The 23,682-nt window shown below is 39.0% G+C and overlaps 3 protein-coding genes across 4 annotated transcripts in view; 1 reads left to right on the top strand and 2 right to left on the bottom strand.

Moving 5' to 3' along the window:
- mrpl38 (mitochondrial ribosomal protein L38) lies at positions 1-12,771 on the bottom strand. Its single transcript, XM_083556621.1, has 9 exons — positions 12,629-12,771; positions 9,668-9,853; positions 9,444-9,575; positions 9,074-9,276; positions 8,875-8,947; positions 8,586-8,631; positions 7,833-7,991; positions 1,539-1,675; positions 1-208 (listed from the first exon to the last, which is right to left on the bottom strand). The coding sequence occupies exons 1-9, from the start codon at positions 12,714-12,716 to the stop codon at positions 72-74; spliced, it is 1,161 nt and encodes a 386-aa protein (XP_083412747.1). The 5' UTR covers positions 12,717-12,771; the 3' UTR covers positions 1-71.
- On the top strand, positions 12,726-22,789 carry trim65 (tripartite motif containing 65). Of its 2 annotated transcripts, XM_083556585.1 has the most exons (8): positions 12,726-12,864; positions 15,812-16,265; positions 16,788-16,883; positions 18,190-18,420; positions 19,941-20,106; positions 20,203-20,292; positions 20,375-20,817; positions 22,418-22,789. In XM_083556585.1, exons 2-8 carry the CDS (start codon positions 15,828-15,830, stop codon positions 22,532-22,534), a joined length of 1,581 nt encoding a protein of 526 aa, XP_083412711.1. In that variant the 5' UTR covers positions 12,726-12,864; positions 15,812-15,827; the 3' UTR covers positions 22,535-22,789. The 2 variants fall into 2 exon arrangements, with proteins under 2 accessions (XP_083412711.1, XP_083412712.1); XM_083556586.1 differs by having other exon boundaries at positions 20,375-22,789.
- The window catches only part of LOC310734510 (WW domain-binding protein 2-like), an 8,860-nt gene continuing 7,910 nt past the window's right edge, over positions 22,733-23,682 (bottom strand). The window contains exon 8 of the mRNA XM_083556643.1: positions 22,733-23,520. Within this exon, the coding sequence (XP_083412769.1) occupies positions 23,473-23,520 (48 nt within the window). The 3' untranslated portion in view covers positions 22,733-23,472. The remainder of the gene's footprint in view (positions 23,521-23,682) is intronic.

A 23,682-nucleotide genomic window follows, 5' to 3' on the forward strand; every position in this document is an offset into this window, starting at 1 on the left:
TTTTCATGGTTGTAAATACATTTTATTAGAAATTTCTATAACAAATGTACAGCATGTGTGTTTTTTTTTATTTAGTAAATGCCATACGTGTGTTCGCTTCCACCTCGGTAGCGATCCATGTAGCGAAGAGGCTGACCGTGAGGGTATTTTTTCTGGGGTGGATGATATACAGGTGGCCGTTCATACTCAAACACCGGCTCTTTCATATCTGTGGAGAATAATTTTTTTTTTATTATTATGTGGATGAATATAGAAGCTGAATATTGCACAGCACTCGGAAAAACAGCTCTAGAAAAAGGACTATTGGTCTGTAGCAACCTCTGATGACTGAAATAGAAACCAGGATCTGACTTGTGGCTTTACATGGGTTTTTACTTGTTTTGGCTTAAAGTTCTTGAATTTTCTAAATCCACAGGCTGCTTTTGAAATCTTTTTTACTTCAAATCCGATCGTATAAATATTGTGATATTTTGCACAATGAAGCAATACAGCATGAGATGGTGGGTGTGACTGTGATCATCATGAATCAGAGTCTTCTTAGGTGTGATGCAGATATTATTTATAGTAGAAAACTCCATGCTATTTGTATGTTAAATGGTTGTCATTGGCAAAGATAAAAGTATTTCACAGCCAGAACAAAGACTGTGGACACTGTGGACAAAAGCATTGGGGCACCTGACCTTTCCTGCCATATGTGGTTCTTCTCCAAACTGTTACCACAAAGCAGGAGGCACCCAATTGTATAGGACGTCTTTGGATGTGTTATAATAAGATCCTGCGTTCACTTAAACTTGGAAATGCAAACCTGTTCCAGCATGGCAATGCCCCTGTGCACAAAGCATAGAGCTCCATGAAGATCTGGATTACATGGTTTGGAGAGGAAGCTCTTGAGTGACGAACACTGACTGCACCCCAGGCCTCCTCACTTCACCTACCTGACACCTACCAACACTCTTGTGGCTGATGAACACAAATGTCCATAAGCACACTTTAAAATTTAGTGGAACATCTTCCAGAAGAGTGGAGGAAATTATAAGTGCAAATTGGGACTAAATGTGGAATGTGACGCTCAAAAAGCACATACCATATTACCTGATGACCAGGTGTCCACAATAGAGTATATTATTTAGTTATTTAAATTCAGCTTTGTGTCACGACTCAGATATCATCTTCTGCACTGAATCTCAAATAAAAAAAAATAAAGGAAAGGGACCACAACATCTCTGACAACAAAGAAATGATCTCTGCTCGTTTACACTTTCTTGCTTAGTCTACTCTTTGGAAGAGTGAAAATATTTAGATAATGGGTTTGTCACATCAGATAACTGGGACATGACAACCTTTTCACACTAAAATCACCTGTGTAAACAATGCAACTACGTCCAGAGTCCAATTTTTTATTTCAGGGATAAACTTCCTGTAAAGCTGCTTTGAGACAATGTTCATTGTGAAAGCGTAATAGAAATTGTACATTTAAAAAACAATTTGCAGAGTTGGCTAACCAAACACTGTGTGTGGGAGTATGTGCGTATCCTTACTAAATAACATGTGGAAGGTGTTTGTGACCGAGTTGTCCCATTGGCTCTGAAAGAAAGCTATTCCAGCAGGAGTGATCAAATCCTCATGCTTCCTGTAAAAGTCCAGGGTTTTGAAACTTCGCTCCTGGAGGCTGTAACTAGAAACACACACACACACACACACACACACACACACACACTACTCTTGGGTCACTGTGAAAAAATTGTCCAGTTTACATCAGTGTATGTACAAGTATGAACAAATAGGCAGGCAAACTTTTTCTGTGAGTCTGGTTTAAGCTGTAATAGCAGAACATTTATTGTGTTTATCTTGAGATAGTGTTTAGGATGCGGCGCTCTCACAGCCGCCGCGCTCTCACCGCCGTGGCCCCCCGGTCACGGCCCGGGTTCAATTCCCGGTCAGAGAATCTAACCCAGCCATTAGGGTTGCACAAGCCAGTGCACTCTTAGTGCCGGTCCCAAGCCCGGATAAATAGGGAGGGTTGCGTTAGGAAGGGCATCCAGCATAAAAACGTGCCAAATCGAACATGCGGATCATGAATACGGATGATCCGCTGTGGTGACCCCTAATGGGAGAAGCCGAAAGAATCTTGAGATAGTAGGATTTTAAAAGTGTGGAAATCGTTGCACAAACTCAATAATAAAAAAAAAGGTTTATTTCTATGGAATCGTTAAATTATTTATAATCATGTTTGCACAAAAAACAAACAAACCCCCAAAAACAACAATCAATAACAGTTATGTTAATCAGCCAGACTTCCATAATGTGTTTCAACCTCATTGGCATCAATTCTCTCAGTGGATTAAAATAGTGGACAGTAATAAAGTAAATTTAATTTGTTACTTAAGTAGCGTTTTTGCGTATCTGTACTTTACTTAAGTATTTCCATTTGGGGAGACTTTTACTTTACTACATTTACTTTTTATTCAACTACATTTTGTTTCTTATCATCAAGCAGAACATTTTGAAAGTAATAACTGATGGCAGAAGTTTGAAGTAGTTTGGGGCCCATGATAATTTGAATAGATATCAATAAGTGTTTGACTCATTAACATCCCTCTTTGTTAAAATCTTTTTTTGTTTAGTATTCGCTTTTCGTATTTGCAAAGATTTTAGATAATGGATTTGTAAAATCAAACTGCTTCTGTGCATGACTATTGGAACATGACATCCTAAATCACCTGTCCAAACAGTGTAACTACTTCGAGAAGTCCAATCCTTTTGAAAAGCAGTATGCAAATTTGGCTACACAAAGACTGTGTATGTGTGTGTGTGTGTGTGTGTGTGTGTGTGTGTGTGTGTGTGTGTCTAACCTGACTAAAATAATAGTCGGGTTAATTAGCCAGACTTTCACAGTGTGTGTCATCCTTATTTTGACATTTCAATTGAAAAAGTTTGGCTATGTTCCTTTTTCCATTGAAAACTCCCTGTTTTTCAATACAAACACCTGGAGTTTTCCCACACAAAATCCTGACGGAATTGAGGGGGTTTTGGCTAAATAATCAATGAGATAACTCACATCTGTTTGTTTATTATTTTATTAAATGACGCATGTTTAAGGTTGAGAATTAATTACAGTTAAAAGATTTACTGTAAAAGTTTCCAGATGCTTTGGGTTTCTTGCACACAGGAAAGATGACACCTAATGGCCAGATGACAGCCAACACTTGAAAATAAAGTGTCATACTCAGTCATTTTATCTGTTCCATAAGAAAATATCAGTGGCAGTCCATCAGGGCCATAAAGGTCTTCCTTCTCTGGGTGCCTAAATATGATCAGAATCACTGACTTATGTTAATATATTTTTGTCCATGAATATGTTTAAAATTATTCCCAATAGTTTATCGTCAATTTGGATTTTTCTCTCGGTTGCACCGCTTCTAGTCTGTTTACGTTGGAGTTATTTTATCCAATCAGATATCAGCAATCACGTACTGCCAGAGTCAAATAACTCTGCCTTGAAGCCTTCAGAATTAACTATGCAGGTGCCTGTTGAGTAAATGACATTTCTTGAAGCTGCTGTGTTAACCAATCGGATTTCGAGTTGCCGGCACCAGGGGCATCAGGTGTAAAATAACATTTGCATTTTCTTGTAATTTGATTGGATGGTCAGAGATACCCGTCTGTAATGCAGCGTTCTGTTATACTCTATTTATGTATACTATTGATGGTTTATATAGCTGTGGCATCATAATGAAGGTATTAAGAAATGGACTGATTCTTATTCGGGTGGAATGGGATGCACGGCCTGCCACTGAAAAATATACACATTCTTCTTTTTCCTGAGGAACCACAACCTCAAGCAAATTTTTCACCATAAAGTTATGCCTGTATCGGTCGGTGTATGGGGAGAGTGGTAGCTTAGTGGTTAAGGTGCCAGGATACTGATCAGATGGTCGAGGGTTCAAGACCCGGTATCGCCAAGCTGCCGCTCTTGGGCCCCTGAGCAAGGCCCTTAACCCTCTCTGCTCCAGGGAATTTCACTGTGCTGTAATGTACATGTGACAAATAAAGGCTATTCTTCTATCTAATGTGTGCGCTAAAGGATATAATGTATAATATGAGATTAATACAACAGTCCTGTTATTTTGCTAATAACGCTCAGAATACCATACACTGTGAAGAAGAAACGCACATGAATAAACGAAACGTGTGGTTTTATTCCATACAAAATAAATCAATGTTTTATGCTATACTACAGGAGACTAGCTAGGGGGTTCGGTTCCAGTGTGCTTTTGGCTTACAAATAAGGGAATCATAAGTCAATTTAATATTTATTTTACTTAGCAGCGGATGGGGAGAAATATAAGATATAAACATATATAAGATATTGAACATTAATATTGCAAAATTTTTTAAAGTAAAAAAAAATCTAAATAGGCAATAGGCTTCTACACTACTGAAAGCATTTCCAGTCAGAGATATTAAATCATAACGGTGATTGTGCACCTCATAATCAGCGTACATTCTATTAACAAAAGTTTGGACACCTGACCATATAATTCAAATGCCCATTTTGAGCAGTCCATTTCACATTTAGACCTAATTTGCTGTTATAATAATCCCCACTACATTTAGGAGTGTGGTTATGAAGAATCTTGCCTGCTGTACAGTCAGTGTTCCAACCACAAGTGAAGGAAAAATATGCTACCGCATCCGAAAACATCCTATATAATCATGTGCCACCAAGGTTGTAATAACAGCTTTAGAAAGAACCGTAAATGACTAAAAAATTCAGGCGTCCAAATACTTTTGTCGATAGAGTGTATCCGTAGCATTTCTATCAGAGTCTTGCAAAGCTAACAGGGTAATTTGGCAAGGTGGAGAACTAAAGTGAAGGTAGCTTTTTATTTGTTACATGTACATTACAGAACGGTGAAATTCTTTCTTTGCACATCCCAGCAATGTTAGAAAGCTGGAGTCAGAGCGCAGGGTCAGCCATTATACAGCGCCACTGGAGCACAGAGGGTTAACGGCCTTGCTCAAGGGCCCAAAGGTGGCAGCTTGGCGATGCTGGGGCTTAAAACCCCTGACCTTCCACTCAGTAACCCAGAGCCTTAACCACTGAGCCCCCCCTCAAATTCATCTAACTAACGCATGATGTGTGTGATTCCACTGTCTGGCAGAGAAGTGCTATTTGTAATGTAAAATAATGTAGTGCAATATTAGTTTTTTTTTTTATAGCATATAGTAATCATAATATATAGTTTTCTGCACATAATGCTGTTAGGTCATCGCCAATCATTTTCTCATTTACATCCCTGAATACACAAAGCGAACATTCTGAGTCCAGCAAATTTAATCGGCCTTGTACATGCAATGTTTGGGAAATGAATTGAAATCTGGTTAAAAACTGCAAAGACCGGACAATTTATGATATATGCAAATGAAGGGCCATGTATATTAAGTACATCAATGATAGTTGACCAGACTACAACTCGAGTGTTCGAGTAGCGCTATTGTCTCAGCAATTTTGTGATGTGTTATACTGTTACTGTAAAGTTTCCCTTGTAAGACAATAACAATAAAACATTTTGCAAACAGGCCTCGAAAAGTCCACAGTCTATTTTTCAAAAAGATTGTTTAAACTTTTTATTATATAATTATCTTCTTCTTTCGGCTCTCTCATTAGTGGTCACCACAGCGGATCATCTGTTTCCATACCCCCCTGTAATTTCTGCTTCGTAACCCGCATATTTGATTTGGCACGTTTTACGCTGGATGCCCTTCCTAACACGACCCTCCCTATTTATCCGGGCTAAGAGTGCACTGGCTTGTGCAGCCCTAATGGCTGAGTTTCTATTATATTATATAATATTATACACTGTGCATTTATTATTAACCCTGTTATCCTTAGGGTCAATTTGGGCCCCATTTACTGTTTACTGTCTCTAAATATGTGTGACTTTTTTTTTTCGTATTTAGTGACTTTCCCTAATTCAATAGGGAGAACTGAGTATAAATTACCATGATGACATGTTTTCAATCCAGTTATTGGTTTTGTATCAATGTTCTTTGGATGGAGCCAATTTGACCCCAGGCTTTTCAAGCTGTAAATCATTAAGAATTTGCGTCTGAGAGTTCGCAAGACATAAGGCAGGGGAAAACCCCACCAAATACACCTTCAGCCATGTCCAAGAATTCAAAAAATTAATCAAGCACATAAGCTTCAAACACCATCGGCTGAAATGGAGATGCATGAGTTGACAAAGTGTGAAGGGCATGAAAGGCATGTTGGAAAAACTTGGATGTGACCCACTAGAACTTCAAAATATTTCGGTCACAGTCTGGTCAGTGTATCCGGTTTTTCACTCCCCCACGTCAAGTGAACTGGTCACATTGCAAATTGCATTACTCATTTTGGCGCAAGTGTACAAGAAGCAACAGCAAGCCTCTGTAAAGCTGACAATGAAAGGGCTGTATTTTCCTGCCACAAAACAAATTGTTTTGTGGTCTTCTGGGGGCATACAATCTGATGGCAAAGAAATAATGAGTGTGGATAAAAAATGAAAAAAATCAATGATGCCCAGTGACAAGTGTGTTTTTACAATTTACTGTAAATGAATGCCAAAATTTTATTTTGTGTGCTGTCCCAATAAATTATACATGCCAAGCAAACCGGCCTAATGTGGTATCAATATAAGGGCATGCATATTTCAGCTGTGTCTGAAACATGGTAGACACTTGTAAATCCCCAGGGGAATGACCTATAAAAAAAATTATAATTGTACTCTTTCTCCATCCTGTTCATAATTCTAAGACGTTGAAGGAAGTCCTGGATATTTTTTCTTCGCCTACACTACGGTAGTCACTGTAATATCCTGCCATTGAGAGAAGGGGAAGTGGTATCAGACTAGTAGAGGTTTATAATTGATAACTGCATGGTGGCCCCTTGCTATTTTTTTAAATATATAATTGATGTAGGCACTTTCTGTTATGGTACAAAATAACAAAAGGACTGGAAAAGTGGAAAACAGGAAAGAAGCATTTTCCTGGAGCACTCGAACGAAGACGTGTGTTTGGATTGTGAGGCTGTGGTTGTATAAACTCTTAGATCATTGTAAGGAATTATCTCATCATCTGCCCCCTAGACAGGATCACCTTCTGTCGTATAGACAGGATACCCCCTGAATTTAGATTATTTCCACAATCATTAGGTCATGGAAGTCGCCTACAACAGGCAGTGTTGAGAAAAAGTGTTATATAAAATAGTGTTACTAAAGCTTATGTAAGTGACTTTAGAACTATACTATACATGGTTCCTGTACATGCCAAAAATACCCACAATTATTTTAAAAAACATCCGCACATTTATATACAAATGATTAAAAAGATTATATAAAATGATCTCATTTTTGATCCCACATCAAGCAGTATAAACCCTAATCTGACATACCTGCGGTGTGTGTGTGCTAAAAGATGTTGGTGTGGTACGAGATTACACTGGTTCTGTAATTAGGTACAACATATCACAGTGATATCTCTGCTTCTTCACTGAATAACAGGTCAAGAGTTTCTGTGAAGGTTGCAGAGGCTATGATTCGGAGATATTTAGCATAATCATGAGACGCAATGAGTTTATAAAGCTGAAGGTGAGATCGCCGCATCCTAACCACTAGACCACCAGGGAACATATTCAATACATAAAAATAATAAACCCATTATTATTCTGTACTATTACACTGATGAAGGCATTTCTGTCAGCAATAACAAAGCTATTTACTTTGTCACTCTCTCTCCATCCATCCATCTGTAAACTCCCTCAGAGTGCATTCAAATCTGCCATTACTTACCAGGGGTTCGATCTCATCTCACTGCTAAAGTCAACAACTGCATCCTGCTTGAAGAGGATGAAAACGTATCGGTGAAATCCTGTTCCCTTGGCAGGAAATGGGGCTACGTAGGGTACAATCTCATTACCAGAACACATGGCACTGGCAGGAATATTACCGCTGCAAAAACGGAAAGAGGTTGCTATTGTCAGCATAATCATTAAAATCACTGGATAAAAAAAAACTCAAAAGAGCCCTGACATCATGTTACTTCTCCGAAGTGACAAAAATAGACAAATGCTTATTTTGCCGCATTATCAGAAATCCCAATGACGACAGTGCAATGGACAGATTAACACTCTGTTTATAAGTTCTGATACCACACTGAATATCCATTTATATTTAAAAAATAATTTTAATACAGAAAGTTAATGTTTAATATCTACACTATTTCTAGGCCCATTTTTAATAAATAAATAAAAAAGGGTTTACAAAGGCACACAGCCGTTACAAGGAAATGGGGACAAATCAAATAAGAAAAAAATCTAAAATTCAGAAAATATTCTTTAATTAAATATAATTTGCAAGTGAAAGTTTTGCATTGATTAGAAAATATATGCAAAATCAAGGTGCTTTCAGATTCAGGACCCCAATGTAGCAACCAGGCCTCCTAACACTAGTTATGTGTCTGAATCACAGTCATGGGCTCTGTAAAAGCAGCCAAGCCTCCAGCATATTTGGGGGACAAAGATAAATTATAATGGAAATACTCACATAAGCCAATGTACATATTCCTGCTCACCATCCTGCAAATGTTCATCTGGGAAAATGCAGATAAGCAAAAAAAAAAAAATAAATAAAATTATCTGTTTTAGTTGTACAACCATGTCAACAACCGGCATCGCCATCTTGTGGTGTAAAATAAAATTGCATCCACAGGTGCACAAAACGTAGCAGACTCTGGCAACCAGACTTTTTCTCAAACGTACGGCCATCTGGGTTGGAAAAAAGCATAAAACAAGAAAATTTACAGTAGTCACAGTTTTACTGAACACATCTTTACCTGGGCTTGTTAGCAGCAACGTCCAAAGAGAATTCTCATCTGCCTCAAAGCTAACACGAGGTGCTGATGAAGCCTGAACACAAATTAAATAAATCGGATCAGCTGGGGTTTTTTTTTTCGATAAACTAAAACTTTTACATACTATAAAATAGCACCTAACTGCAAGGGAGAAACACGGCTCTGTTCAGTTCAGCCTCACCTGACTAGGTGATAAACGATTGCCGTAATGCACGGTAGCGCTGCTGTCGTCAGCATATGCCACCCTCAGCATTACCCTTGGAACAAAATAAGCCATTGGAAAAAGGTCTCTGTATATTCCATAGTGCTCTGCCAGCCTCTGTATGTGGTAAGGACCATTCGTTTTCTCCCATTCCTGCTTCACTTGGTCCAGAGGAATGCGAACTAGAACGTTAAAAGGGGGGAGAAGAACTTAAGGTCGTGCTGAGAATAAAAACAAAGCAGCACTTTATAACCAGATACTCATATTGACCTTATTCAAGATCAACACAATCTTCATATCCATCATAAATCAATTAGGAACAAGTAATAAATAATAAAAACGTACGTACACGTGAGTAGACGAGCGGCTCTCTCCAGCTCTGGGTTCTTTTTGTTTTCCTTTATGATCTTTCTTCTTTCCCGAACTTCCTTTACCCTGGAGGGCCGGCAGTAAGGCAAGCCGATGTCCACCGGCTCAAAGTCTGTTGATTCAAGTTATATTTTACTAAATGCAAAAAAATTAAGTGACCCTCACACCACATCCTACATCAAAAACTAGAGGAAACAAGTTTACCTTGGTCAGCTTTCTGCTCCACATATTTCCTGTAGGTCTTCCACCAGACCTCTTTATTATTGGTTTCCTCTGCAAATCTCAAGTAGCGGGTGTAACTGCCGTATTTATCCACCGCGTCCAGGTTTTTCAAGTCTATGTCTTCATTTGGCATTTCACCGAGTGGCGCAGTCCGGCGACGCAATACAGCTATAACGTAACGAGAAAACAAGAAGAAACATGTTTTTTTATATTATATATATATATATATATATATATATATATATATATATATATATATATATATATATATATATATATATATATATATATATATATAGTGTATGTAAAACATCTGCCACTTTGATCACGTGTGACATCATTGCTTCTTCAATTTCAACTACATGCTTTCAGGGCAAAGGCAGCTCCATGTTTACAGATCAGCAGTTCAGGGATTAATGGCATGATGATTTACAGTATAACAGTTGCCTCTGCTTAACAAGCGTATTCTAAATTGATTTCCACTGAGAAAAGCCCTAAGCAGAGTCAACCCACGGAAAGCTGAGGGAACAGACAACATCGCAGAGTGCTAAGGATGTGCAGCCCAACTGGCAGATGTTCTCACTGACATCTTTAGCATCTCTCTGAGCAGCACCATGCTTCAAGACCACTACTACTGCTTGACCACTGCTTTAAGTCACAGCTTCCACCACACAGCCTCACAACCTTCTACAGAGGGACCATCGAGAGCATCCTGAGCAGCTGAAACACTGCCTGGTTTGGGAACTGCATCTCTCAGCAGATAGTGAGGACATCTAAGATCATCTTCAGGGTCCCTCCTTCTTCCATCATAGACATTTACACCACAGGCTGCATCCGTAAAGCCACCAGCATTGTGGCTGACCGCAAACAACACCTCGAATACACACACACTTCACTTTCCTGCCATCTGAAAAGAGGAACAGATACACTCGGGCCTCATATACAGACTGTGTAACAGTTTTTTTCCACAAGCCACCAGACTTCTTAACATAAAGGAACTGAACTGATACACACACAATCACATTTTCCTTGTTTCATGTTGCCTCTCGTTTTTTGCACTAAATGTTGCAGATGTGCACTTTGTGTTGTTCGTGTAGAGTTCTGTGTAGTTGTGTTTCTGTTGTTAATGTATGTTGTTTGCTGTAGCAAATCATGAGCGTGGGTTACTGCCTGTGTGAAGTTTTTAGGCATGTTCTCCTTGTGTGTGAGGGCTCTCTACAAAAACATGGCAGTAGTTGAACACTGAAGTCTCCATCAATGAACACTTGATATACTGTTGAATACTCCAAAAAGACTTCATGATGAAACTATAATTTCCTGGCTACACTCTTGCACTCTTTTGGCAAGATTGTACACAGTTATAAAAGGGATTTATTTATAAATCACACTATCCAATGTCAGATGAGGATAGCTCCCATTTTGCTCATTGGCTGGAGTCTCACCAAGCGTGTAACGTGTCACTCCTATTCCAGGCTTTGGACCCACCAAATCTCTGACCAGGTTACTATAATGAATGAATAAATGAATGAGTTGGGCGTGTCTAAAAAGGTGGCAGGGGGTAGCAGGGGGTAGCACGGGGTATCATGATTTCGCAGGCTTCAGACCACGTGTAATTTCCAGACTATAAAGCGCACCCATAAATAAGCAGCACCCACTGAATTTTACAAATATTTTTATCATGACTAAGCCGAATAAGTCTACACTAATGTACTTTACACAGGCTTTAACGAAAGACACGTTACACACGGTGTAACGGGTGAAATATGTTGCGCTTCCTTTAGGAGCATAGCGGTAATTTGGGAATAGCATGCCACTGCATTTTTCCGCTATTACTGCGTGTAATACATAAACAAGTTAATGTGTGTTGAAAGCTCCTTAGAGTTTGTGCTTAGTTGTGTTATTAAGCCGCTATGTTACGTTTCTATCTGTTGTTTCGAAGATTAAAGGCACATTCACTTTCCCAAATAGTCTGCACTAATGTGGTAAAGGAAAAATGTGGGGTTTTAATAAATGTTAGCGTTCGGACACTTGGAATTTTGAGATGTAGAAGAGAAAATACCTGTTTGCTACTAAATAAACGTTTTTGCGGGGCAGTCTTATATTTCTTTATTTTTGTTTGCAGCTTCACATTTAAATAATTGTCTATAATCGGATGAAAATACTTTCGACAGAATTTTGTGAGAAAAAAAGGAAAGGGGACAAAGTCAGGCACAGCAGCAATACATTCAAGATTTCTTCAAGACGAAACCATGTCAGAGACGGGTAGATGCAGTACAGTGCATTTGAGAACGGTTACTGTCTGTTCAACTGTTTTTATTTATAAAAAGAGAGTTGCGTTGTCCAGGCACTTGTGCAGTGTCATTTGTATGTCATCCCACATGATTGTTCCCATGGGCCCCCCCCATCACTGGTTCTTGGGCCCCCCCTGTGCCACCCCATTAAAAAAAGACTCCTAGAATCGCCCCTGGTCTTTATGACCTTGAAATCAGAGGTGCATCGTTGCGATCACTGTCTTCCAAACACTATATTTTGTGGCATGTAAGAACTCAACACTATTCCATTCGTCTATTAATGCAAACAATGCAGCAAAATGTAAATGCAAATAAACAGCATCAGTCACAAACAGTGATACCCACAGGACTATGAGGGATCATGATATGGAAATCTTACATCAGTGATAGAAAAAGATCAGAATGAATTGATGAAAAAATAAAAATAAAAAATAAAAAATAAAGAAATGATATGCCACAAATAATTAGATTTTGTTGGTAGACAGGGGGAAAAACCGTGTGCACATGATAAACACTTCACTACACCGGTTAGGTGTAATGTGACATTAGCACCAGGCTAAAGGGGAACATATGACATTAACAGATAATACACAAAATAAAAAAAACACAAAAGAGTCCTGACTAGGAAATTAAGCCACAAAACATGACTCACATGCTGTTTGAAAATGTTTTGCGCTATTCCTGGACCCTAAATCTGTCCCGATGCGCATCAACCGCGCCGCCGTCCTCTGTAGCGCCATCTTGGAATACGCTCATGAGGAGTGACGAGGCACACACAACTAGATGGTTTCTGCGTACTACGTCACCGACTGTCCAGCTACGAGCGTTTGCATCCTGGCGAACCTTCAGACTGGCTAATTAGCATCACTTCGCTGTTAGCATACTATAGTAAGTACGGAACGTTAAGTTTTTTTTTTTAAAGCTTGTAGACAATATTATCATCTTTACGAAGTCGTTTCTTTTTTGCGCAACATTTTTATTAGTAATAATGGGCGGGGTGACAATGAGCATACTAGTGATTAGCTTGCTGGTAGCTTGCTAGCTGTCAGTACGTTGTGTGTTTATGTGCTAGTTAGATCTCCGGGCTTCTGATTAGTAAATGAATGATAAGTACAGCGACACCATTAGTTACAATCAATATTGTCAGGTTGAATGGGAACGTCGGTGGACCGCCACTTTCAGGTCTCTCCTGAGATGTTTAATAGGGTTCAAATCAGGGCTCTGCCTGGGCCAATCTAGGACATGCACAGAGTTGTCCCTAAACCACTGTGTTTTCTTGGCTGTGTGTTTAGTGTTGTTTTTATGTATGAATGTGAAGCTTCAGCCTTGAGCACTGAGGAACAGATTATTTTGAGGATATCTCTGTACTTTGCTTTATTCAGCATTTTTGCTGCATTAAAACGCCTCCACTTATCACCTGCCACCATCATTCTTCACTGATGAGATGGTTTTGGGCAGGTGATAAGTGGTGCCTGATTTCCTCCAGAAATAATGTTTAGAATGGAAGTCAAACAGTTCAATCTTGGTTTCATCAGACCTTGCGAATCTTGGTCCACACATTCTAAGAGTCCTTCAAGTGCCTTTAGGCAAGCTAGAAGTTGGCTTCCATGGGTTTTGCAATGAGGAGATGCTTTCACCTAGCCACTCTGCTATAAAGCCCTGACGGGTTGTAGAGGGCTACAGTAATGGTTGTCCTGCTGGAACTTTGTTTCATCTCCACATAGGATCTCTGGAGCTCAGTGAGAGTGACCATCGGGTTCTTAGTCACCTCTCGTATTAAGGTTCTTCTCCCCTGATTGCTCAGTTTGGCCAGGTGACCAGCTCATGGAAGAGTTCTGGTTGTGCCACTCTTTTTCCATTTGAAAATAATGGAGGCCACTGTGCTCTTGCTAATCTTCAGTTGAGATTGAGAGATTTTTTGTAGACTTCCCCAGATCTGTGCCTTGCAACAATCCTGTGTTTGAGCTCCCTGTCTAAGGAGAGGTGTGTGCCTTTCCAAATCATGTCCAATCAAGAGACTTTTCAACAACATTTAGAGACAATGTTTCTTAGATGTTTAGAAACGTTCCAGCAATAATTATTAGGAGTAAGACAATACATGTGTGTAAATGAGAGGGAGGACAGTGAAGTGGTGCGGTTGCAGGGAGAAGAGGTGGTGAAGGTGGAGGAGTTCAGGTACCTGGGGTCAACAATGCAAAGTATTGGAGAGTGTGTTAGAGAAGTGAAGAAAAGCATGCAGCTAGGGTGGAGTGGGTGGAAAAGAGTGATAGCAGGAGTGATTTGTGATAGAAGAGTATCTGTAAGAGTGAGAGGGAAAGTTTATAGGACTGTGGTGAGACCCTGTATGGTTTAGAGACAGTGGCAGTGAGTAAAAGACAGGAGGTGGAGCTGGAGGTGGCAGAGCTGAAGATGTTGAGGTTTTTGTTGGGAGTGATGAGGATGGACAGGATTAGAAATAAGTTTGTTAGAGGGACAGCACATGTAGGACGGTTTGGAGACGAGGTGAGGGAGGCTAAATTGAGATGGTTTGGACATGTGCCTTAGGCTGGCCACAATAAAAGACCACTCTAAAGTGTGCAATTTTACTGTATTGGAGGGTCTGAAAACTAGTCAGTATCTGGTGTGACCACCATTTGCCTCACGCAGTGCAACACATCTCCTTCGCATAGAGTTGATCAGGTTGTTGATTGTGGACTCTTCTTCAATGGCTGTGCAAAGTTGCAGAATATTGGCAGGAACTGGAACACGCTGTCATATACGCTGATGAGGACAACAAGCATGCAGATGAGCTTCCCTGAGACGCTTTCTGACAGTTTGAGCGGAAATTCTTTGGTTATGCAAACCGATTATTGCAGCAGCTGTCCGGGTGGCTGGTTTCAGACAGTCTTGGAGGTGAAGATGCTGGATGTGGAGGTCCTGGGCTGGTGTGGTTACACATGGTCTGCGGTCGTGAGGCCGGTTGGATGTACTGCCAAATTCTCTATAATGCCTTTGGAGACGGCTTATGGTAGAGAAATGAACATTCAATTCATGGCCAACATTCCTGCAGTCAGTCTGCCAATCGCACGCTCTCTCAAAACTTGTGTGTTAAAACTGCACATTTTAGAGTGGCCTTTTATTGTGGTCAGCCTAAAGCACACCTGTGCAATAATCATGCTGTCTAATCAGCATCTTGATATGCCACACCTGTGAGGTGGATGGATTATCTCCGCAAAGGAGAAGTGCTCACTAACACAGATTTGTGAACAATATTTGAGAGAAATAGGCCTTTTGTGTACATAGAAAAAGTCTTATATCTTTGGGTTCAGCTCATGAAAAATGGGGACAAAAACATGTGTTGTGTTTATAATTTTGTTCAATCTATATTTTATATATATATATATATATATATATATATATATATATATATATATATATATATATATATATATATATAAACACAGTTCTCTGCAAAAGTTTAGGGTACAAAAGTTTACTTTCTGAAGTAAAAAAAAAAAAAGAGTAAATGAACAGAAGGGAAATCCAAACCAAATCAATATTTTGTGTGACCACTTTTTGGGGTTCAATTCTTACTTTTGAACACTTTGTACATTTGCACAAAGTCGGATGCAATTTTGTAGAATAAGAGTCAGGCATATGATTAACCAGTTCTACCAAGCAGGCGTGCATAAACAGTTGTGTAGGAGGCTCAACACTGGGTGTACTTGCTCCACAACTTCTGCGCATTTTTATAGTGCCTGTTTATGACTTGTTTCAATACCTAACATGTCAGTAGGGGACATCACGTATGACATTTGTCTAGTCTGCAAACTCATGTTTTTTATTTGATTGACAGCTTGACAGATCTGGTCATGGATGAGCACAGTCTGACCTGCACCATCTGCTTGGATCGTTTTAAATACCCAGTGACCATCCCTTGCGGCCACACATTCTGCAAGGGCTGCATCTCTAAACACTGGGATCGACTGGAACAAGGTGGACTTCAGGATGCATCATTCAACTGCCCAGTTTGCCAAAAGACGTTCTCTCCCAGACCCGCTCTGAATCGGAACGTGTCGCTGTACGTTTTGAGCGAAGTGGCCACCAATAGTACAGCAGAGAGAGCTGCAGGTGCGGCATGCAGAATAGACCGGGTCGAAGCTGGCTCTGAGGAGCTCTGTCCCCGGCATCAAAAACCTCTCATCTTCTACTGCAAGAACGATTTTATGGGTGTGTGCTGTGTGTGCTCTGTGAAAGAGTGCAAAGACCATGACAAGGTGTTAGTGGAAGAGGAAAGGAGTAATTGTGAAGTAAGAACACTTTTATTAGCTTTTGTTTGTAACAGTAATGTTTTTCCTCAAATCTTTTTTTGCTTTTCCTAACGATCTTTGGAAGCCAAACATTTTTTGAAAGAAAAAAAAAACAAAACAGAAGGATAACTGATGGTTGAGCCATAATAAAATGCCCCCCTTCCTACTAATGTTGATTCTCTTTTTAATAATCCATAGCAACTAACTTTTAAATATCAGTTTATCCTTTTGTATAATTGTGCTACATCTTACTGTCATTGTTGCATACATCACCTACAGTTACATTTACAGGATTTAGCAGACGCCCTCATCCACAGAGACACAAAAGCGCTTTGAGTCTCTATCAATGAATAAATCAGCACTGGTTCCCTAGGTTACAGACTTAAGATAACATCAGTGGAAAAACTCTGTTAAGAGGGATTTTAGCACAATTTGAGTTTAAATATATAGACATAAAACAAATGGGAAAAGAAGTGTTTCGGGATGAGGTAGCTGAACTCTTAGTGTTCTGTTGATTGACAGGAGAGACTGAAGAAGAAGAACATGGAGATAACAAAGTCGATGGAGGATACAGAGAAGAACATCGTGCTGCTTTCAGAAAATATCGCTGAAGCGAAGGTAAAAAAAATAATTAACACGGCCTCGTGAGACTTAGAAAATAATTTCATACACAAAGAGAGAATTTACAAAAAAAACGACCACTATACGTATGGCCACATGGACCTGTAAACACCTGATCAGTCTCATCATATGTGTGTGGTGAATGTTTTTAACTTTAGCAGCTACAATCATCTCTTTGCTGTTAGAACCCCCCTTTTGTGGGAAGTAATTAATTGTATGTCAAATTAAGATCAAATGTATTATTATGCACTATATTGATTGATAATATTTCTCTGGTCCTGTACCAGGAACTGATCTCAAATCTATCTATTTTACCTAAAAGCCATTTTATGAGTTTATAGGGGGGGGGATTATTCTTAAAAAAAAAAAAAAAAAAAAAATTATAAATAGTAATACATTTTTTTTATATATATATATATATATATAACAAATTAAAAAAATATAAATTATAAATACAATTTTATATACACTTATACTTTGTGTATCCACATGCTTTGATTACTGATACTAGCAAAAAAAAAAAGAACCAAACACCTTGACAGACGTCATCTTTTTTGATGTGTCTAATAATATATCTTTATTTTATATAGCTTCTTTAAAAGTTACATTTCAAAGCACTTTCCAAGCAACATTAGAAATAAATATATAATAAAAAATAAATAAGTAAAATCAACATCAGATACATAAAAAAAAAAAAATAATTTTAATCACCCGAAAAACGTAGTTTTAAGAGCAGATTTAAAAACAATAAAAGATTCAGCCTGTCTAATCTCAAGTGGGATGAAATCAAATAAATTGTTCACCATACTTGTTCGTTGTCAGAATCCTAGTAGCTGAATTTTGAACATCCTTTTTTTAATACCCAAACGTAATATAACTTTGTAAACATTGTTTTAGTTGAAAAAGCAAAAATAGACACTTCACATGCTTGGGGATAATTCTAGAGGCAGTGTTTGTTTTGTCCTGTTACTCTGTCTGTATGTAAAAATTATTTGAATATGATCTCGTGTACAATTATTTATTTATTTATTTATTTATTTATTTATTTATATATATATATATATATATATATATATATATATATATATATATATATATATATATATATATATATATATATATATATATATATATATATAAAAATCATCATAAATTCACCATTACATAACTGTTAACCACAGGAAAATGTTACGTCCTGTTAATTCTTTGGTAAATTGTAAATATTAGTCAGCAATAGAATGCTACAGTGGTTTGTACGTGTCATTTGGCAACTTGAACTGCTCACATACAGAAACCTTCACAGGTGTCCCTGCAGCAGACGTCTCAGTGGGTGAGCGCAAAGTACTCCCAGCTGCTGAAGGTGCTGGTGGAGAAACAGGAAGCGACACAAAGTTTCCTGGAGCAGCAGCAGGCCAGCACCCTGTCTCAGGCAGAGACTCGACTCAGCCACCTGCAGGAGAAACTAAAGCAACTCAGAGAACTACAGGAGCAAATCAGCAGCCTCTGCAGCATCCCCAACTGCCAGCTCATCCAGGTTGAAACAACTCCAAGCATAGCACATAAGAGTAATGCAGATTTCAAACCAGAGAATTCATGGAAATGTGGCCACGTATTTCAGCCTTGAATTTAAAAATGTGGATGTTTTTTTAGTCTATTTATATATTTATTTTTAAAATAAATTTTAAGAGCTTCCTGGTCAGGAAGCTCTTTGTTGTATTTGTTGGAGGTAGTAAGAATTGGAGAAGAAGGATGTTTGGTTTTCTTCAGCTTCTGCATTAAATGAAGGAGATGCTGGGTATATCAACTAGGCAGGTGGTGTTGAGAGTCTAGGAGAGTTTCTGGGTTATAGGCCAAGTCCCTGAAATGTGTCTCTTTTGTGTCTCTCCATCAATGTTCCATTGATGTGCAGTGGTGAATGATCTACTCCTGCCTTTCTAAAGTCATACGTTTTTTGGTTATAATCAGCATTATGAGATATATTGCTGTATTTACAACATTATGCGATCTGTTTCACGTCCTCTGTGTTTGCTGACTCATCACTGTTCCAAATGAAGCCCACGACTGGAGTATCATCAGCAAAGTTGTAAGTCAACATTGTAATCAGCATTGGTCTCAGGAACACTGGTGTTCAGTGTGGTGGTGCCGGAGATGGAGCTGTTGGTGCTGATGGACCGGGGTTTCCTAGTTAAAAGGTCCTTGATCCAGTTGCAGAAGGACATGGACAGACGTCAACCATCTCAGTTGTTGTGAAGGGATTTTGCCAATCTGCAGTCTGTGAACAGCATCCCTAGATAATTGTCTATTTCGCTCAGGAGAGGCAGAACAGGGTTTCTGTGGGGTCTTAAAAAGTGTCAAATCTAAAAGTCTACAATTTAGGCCTTAAAAAGTCTTAAATTCACTGTTTTAGGTCTTAAATAATTTTAACAGATCTTGATTTTCTGATGTCCTGGTACCTCTAATAGTCATTTATATGCTTCCTTTAGTACTTTGGAATGTTTTTGTTTGTTTCCGTGGTGGTGGTGGTGGTGGTGGTGGTGGTGGTGGCCTCTCTTTTGCTGAACCAAATATAATTTTCTGTATTATGACTACAAATGAGACTAACATGCAACAGCCAATCAGCTTTCTTTTACAGACCTAAAACGGATAAAATTTTTTCCAGCAATAGCGACGCGGCAAGTTTAGCGATACTTGGCTTGAAAAAAAAAAATTTAGGGCTTAGTTAAAGCCAGTTTCTAACAACGTATTTGTTTGTGTGTTTTTGATGTTGTGATATAGGTAAAAAAAAAATTCATTCTTAATAGTCTTCAAAATTTTTAAATTTGACTTGGTGAAGCCCGCAGAAGCCATGGTGTCCTCTGTAGAGAAGTTAGGCAGGTAGGTGGTATCTGGAATGGGTCCACTGTGGGGGAAAGACTGCTCTTTATGTGAATAACTAGCTCTCTGAAGCAGTAATGATGGATTTGTTGGGTTGATAATCCTTCAGGCAAAACATAAAGCATATTCACATACTTATTAGGTTTATCATGATGTTACCTCTGTGGTGTGAATGAACAGGAATCCAGACTGGTGGAGGTCCCTCAGATGGGTTCAGTTCCTGTAGATGTCAGCGTAAACCTTCAGGAGAAACTGAATCCGGTCACAGACATTCTGTCCCGCATGTCAAAGTTGTGTGACGATCTGGATAAAGCCGTGTATGCAACCGTGAGCCACAACAAAGAAGGTTAAGACTTGTCTTTTTTCTAAATGAACTAAACAAACGTTCTTTTTAGATGCACACATATGCTCTTCATACTTGCATATGCTTTTTCTTTCACAGGTTCGCCACAAGACAAGAGACCAATGCTCGCTGTTGTGCCAAGTCCAGCCACTCCACCTTATCCAGCAGGAAAGCAAGGCCTTATGCAATGTAAAAAAAAACCTATTATCTGCCTTTTTACACTGCATTAATTTGAAATTGCAGCTCTAATATGTGTATCCTCCTACCACAGACCGTTGTTCCTTGACTTTTGACCCTCGCACGGCCAACGCTCACCTTGTGCTTTCTCAGAACAACCAGCGGGCCGAGCACCTGACCTCAGGGCCTCATCCAGTGATAGCTAACGACGCACGCTTTGACCACACCTGGCAGGTGCTGTGCTCCGAGAATTTCACGCAGGGTCGTCACTACTGGGAGCTGGAGGTGTCCAAACCGTGGGCGTACATCGGTGTGACGTACCCAGGCATTCCACGGAAGGAAAAAGGCAGGACGTCTATGCTGGGAATGAACGAGCTGTCGTGGAGCCTGCAGCTGAACGAGCGCCAGGTAACCGCTTGGCACGGCAGCCACGGCGATCCGATATTAAGTGAGCTGCAGTTAAACAAACGGCCTCTGCGCATCGGCATTCTGCTGGACTACGAGGAAGGCACTCTGGCCTATTATGGGGAGAACCAGGTGAGGCTGCACGCCTTCCACTGCGCCTTTTCCCACGAGCTCTATCCTGCCTGCTGGATCGGGGAAGGGGTCAGCGTCGCACTCTGCCCAATGTGAAATAACCTTTTTTTCATGACGGAGCTCAATGGACGTTTTCAAACTAATTCACCTCTCCAGCAAATGAACAAGCACACCATAGGGTCATTTAAAACCTGTATTAGAAGACAAACTAAAGCACTGTGCGAAAAACCACACAGAACCAAACTCGTAAAAATCCAGACGCTCCAGCACAAGTTATACTTTTTTATTTCATTATGTGAACATCCCTATACACCAATCCAAACCCTTGATTACTTTAAAAGACATTAATTTAGAACAAGCCAGCAGAGGCACTGTGCTCATTTATTAAAAAGACTCCAGCACAAAAAAAATTGCACTTTTTATTAAATAAGGTAAACATCCTTATTCACTAATATAATTTATTTCTTAAGCATTGTGTTGCATTTCATGCAGTTTGTGGCTACTGATAATGCTAAGTAATACAAGTCAGCCATAGCGTCAGAATATGGCTTTTTTTTTTCTTTTTTTCGGTCCAACTAACATCACTCGAAAAGTGGTAGGTGAAGTTAAAATCAGTCTCTTTAAGCTCTGATAGCTGAACTGAATCATGAGTGACAGTGTCCGCATAAAGAATTACAGATTTACTGGAATAAACAAATTCCTGAATCACAAAATAGAATATTTTTATGTATTTACTTGTTTACATTATCTGGAATTTTAGTCTCTACTTGCAATTAAACGTTTAGGAAATATCTGTTACTTTTCCACTACATGCAGGTGTTTGTATCGGTTTAAAATTCATCTACAGCTTTCTCACATTGTATCTCTGTCTCTTTTTTTTTTCTTCTTCATCTTTCAGGTACATGAATGTGGTAACGCAGTACAATGTCACTGAATAAGTTAGATTAGTGGTGCTTTGCCTTGTTCTAGTTCAGATGCAAATGTTTCTGAATCGCAATCGAGATTGTAACAATTCCTAAAATATTTCGGATACAATCAGTAAGAAAAAGAAACGCTCCCTGTTCCTCATCTAGTTGAAGTTTTATTTCAAATACTGAGCATTCCAGTAGTCATTTAACTATTTTGAGCCACTTTAAATAGTAAGAACCCTAAAACGCCTTTTTCCAGTCCACCCCTTTATTTTAATCTTTAAATCTCTTTTGTTTTTTATTGTATTACTATATTTTTATTTTTATTTTTGTGAGGTTTTGCCAATTTTTGTTTTCGTTACATTTTTTATGTTTTGTATTTTGAAATTATTTCAAAATGCTTTTATGATGTCTTTTTCTATACCCCAGTAAACAGGTTAGACATGCTAGTGGGTTGCGAGTCTTCTGCTTGTCACATCGTTGCCTGGATTGAGTTAGTTGCTTGTGCAGTACATATAAAAAGCAGCCAAGCATACTTCCATTACTGTCCTTCTGTGAAGGGAATCTTCGTTGTTCAACGTGTCAAATGTGAAGCACATTGATTATATACTTTGTTAAAACAACCCTTGCCTTTTTTTTTTTTCTTTTCTCATGACTGTTACCATGTGGATGGGCTTTTGAACTCCAAACAGACTGTGCTGATTGTAGATATGGATAAGATGGAGAATATTTGGGCTCGACTGTATTCGCAGCAAACGCACATCCAGAAAGTGATACGTGAGAAGTTTCATGCTGTAAAACCCATCTAATCCAGTGACACTCATACTAATGTAAACCTGGGACAAGAACATATTGACAACCAGATCAACTGCTAACCCCATATCTCCAGCAAGAAGATCTATCAATTCAAAGGGGGCTTTAAATGGACAAAGTGTCATAGAGGAAATATGTATTGCACCCTAAAAAATGGTTTGCTGTTACAAAAAAAGACAACCTTGTAAACCAGGTCTTTAAACTGGTACATGTTTTAATTAAATAAAATACATCTGTTATGTCAGACTTCACAGCAGAGAGCATGCTTGGATGGTTACACATTTTATAACCCAGGTAAATAAAGTAAGAAGTGTGTTACTGCGAGAAACATTTGTGGGAGAGATGTTACTCTGAGACTGATGCATGACAAAATAGGTCAAGTGCAGTGTCATACGAGTCATGCTCCAGCGAACCACATGGACACGAGTAGCACAGGGACAGCAGAGCCACAGGTACACCAAGGTGCCTTTTAAAACACATTCGAGATACAGGGAAAGATCTATAGTATGATGCCTGAATGAGGACACAGCAATCATTAATATTTCTAATCACACGGGCGATCCAATCGTGCTGGCTCTGTATCTTATGAAACTTGCCCAACCAGGCCGGCCTCACCAAAAACAACAAAAAAAAAAACTTAAATCATGAGACCAATATGCACTCGAGGCTTTAGCAATGTAAAATATACCGATAGGAAAACTTTGTTGTTAATGTTGTGGCTTCCATAAAACGTTTCATTCCTTCTTATTCACATTGTTTTTGTGCTTTTTCTTCTCTTTTCTTCAATACTGCCACACTTTTCTGCTCATTGCAATAGACTCCTGGTATGGATATTAGTTATTTAAATTAAATGCTGCTCAGAAAGTGTGTGTGAGAGAAAGAAAGAGCATTGAGAAGAGTTTGAAGAATGGCTTTGGGATCGCTGGTGTGACATTTACTGATTCTTCTTGTCTTCAGGAGGTGAGTAAGGTGGCGGCTTGTCCTATTTAAGAGAAGAAAAGAACAGCAAATGAATCATGACGTATTTAAAAAAAAAAAAAAAAAGGAGTATGGAGATACATCATGCTGATTCTTTTTTTTCTCACTATACTGCCACCTTGTGAGAAACAGATGGATTGCTGTTTGCTTAGTACTACAAATTTTA

The sequence above is a fragment of the Silurus aristotelis genome (assembly GCF_946808225.1).
Source record: "Silurus aristotelis genome assembly, chromosome: 12".
Taxonomy (NCBI): domain Eukaryota; kingdom Metazoa; phylum Chordata; class Actinopteri; order Siluriformes; family Siluridae; genus Silurus; species Silurus aristotelis.

Coding starts and splice junctions, on each gene's coding strand:
- trim65 (XM_083556585.1), top strand. CDS start 15,828: ATGGATGAGCACAGTCTGACCTGCACCATCTGCTTGGATCGTTTTAAA. Junction 20,293..20,374: donor AAAGCAAGGCCTTATGCAAT/GTAAAAAAAAAC, acceptor CTCCTACCACAG/ACCGTTGTTCCTTGACTTTT. Junction 20,818..22,417: donor CCTATTATGGGGAGAACCAG/GTGAGGCTGCAC, acceptor AACTCCAAACAG/ACTGTGCTGATTGTAGATAT.
- mrpl38 (XM_083556621.1), bottom strand. CDS start 12,716: ATGGCGCTACAGAGGACGGCGGCGCGGTTGATGCGCATCGGGACAGAT. Junction 9,854..12,628: donor AAAACATTTTCAAACAGCAT/GTGAGTCATGTT, acceptor GTTACGTTATAG/CTGTATTGCGTCGCCGGACT. Junction 8,948..9,073: donor ATCGTTTATCACCTAGTCAG/GTGAGGCTGAAC, acceptor ATTTGTGTTCAG/GCTTCATCAGCACCTCGTGT.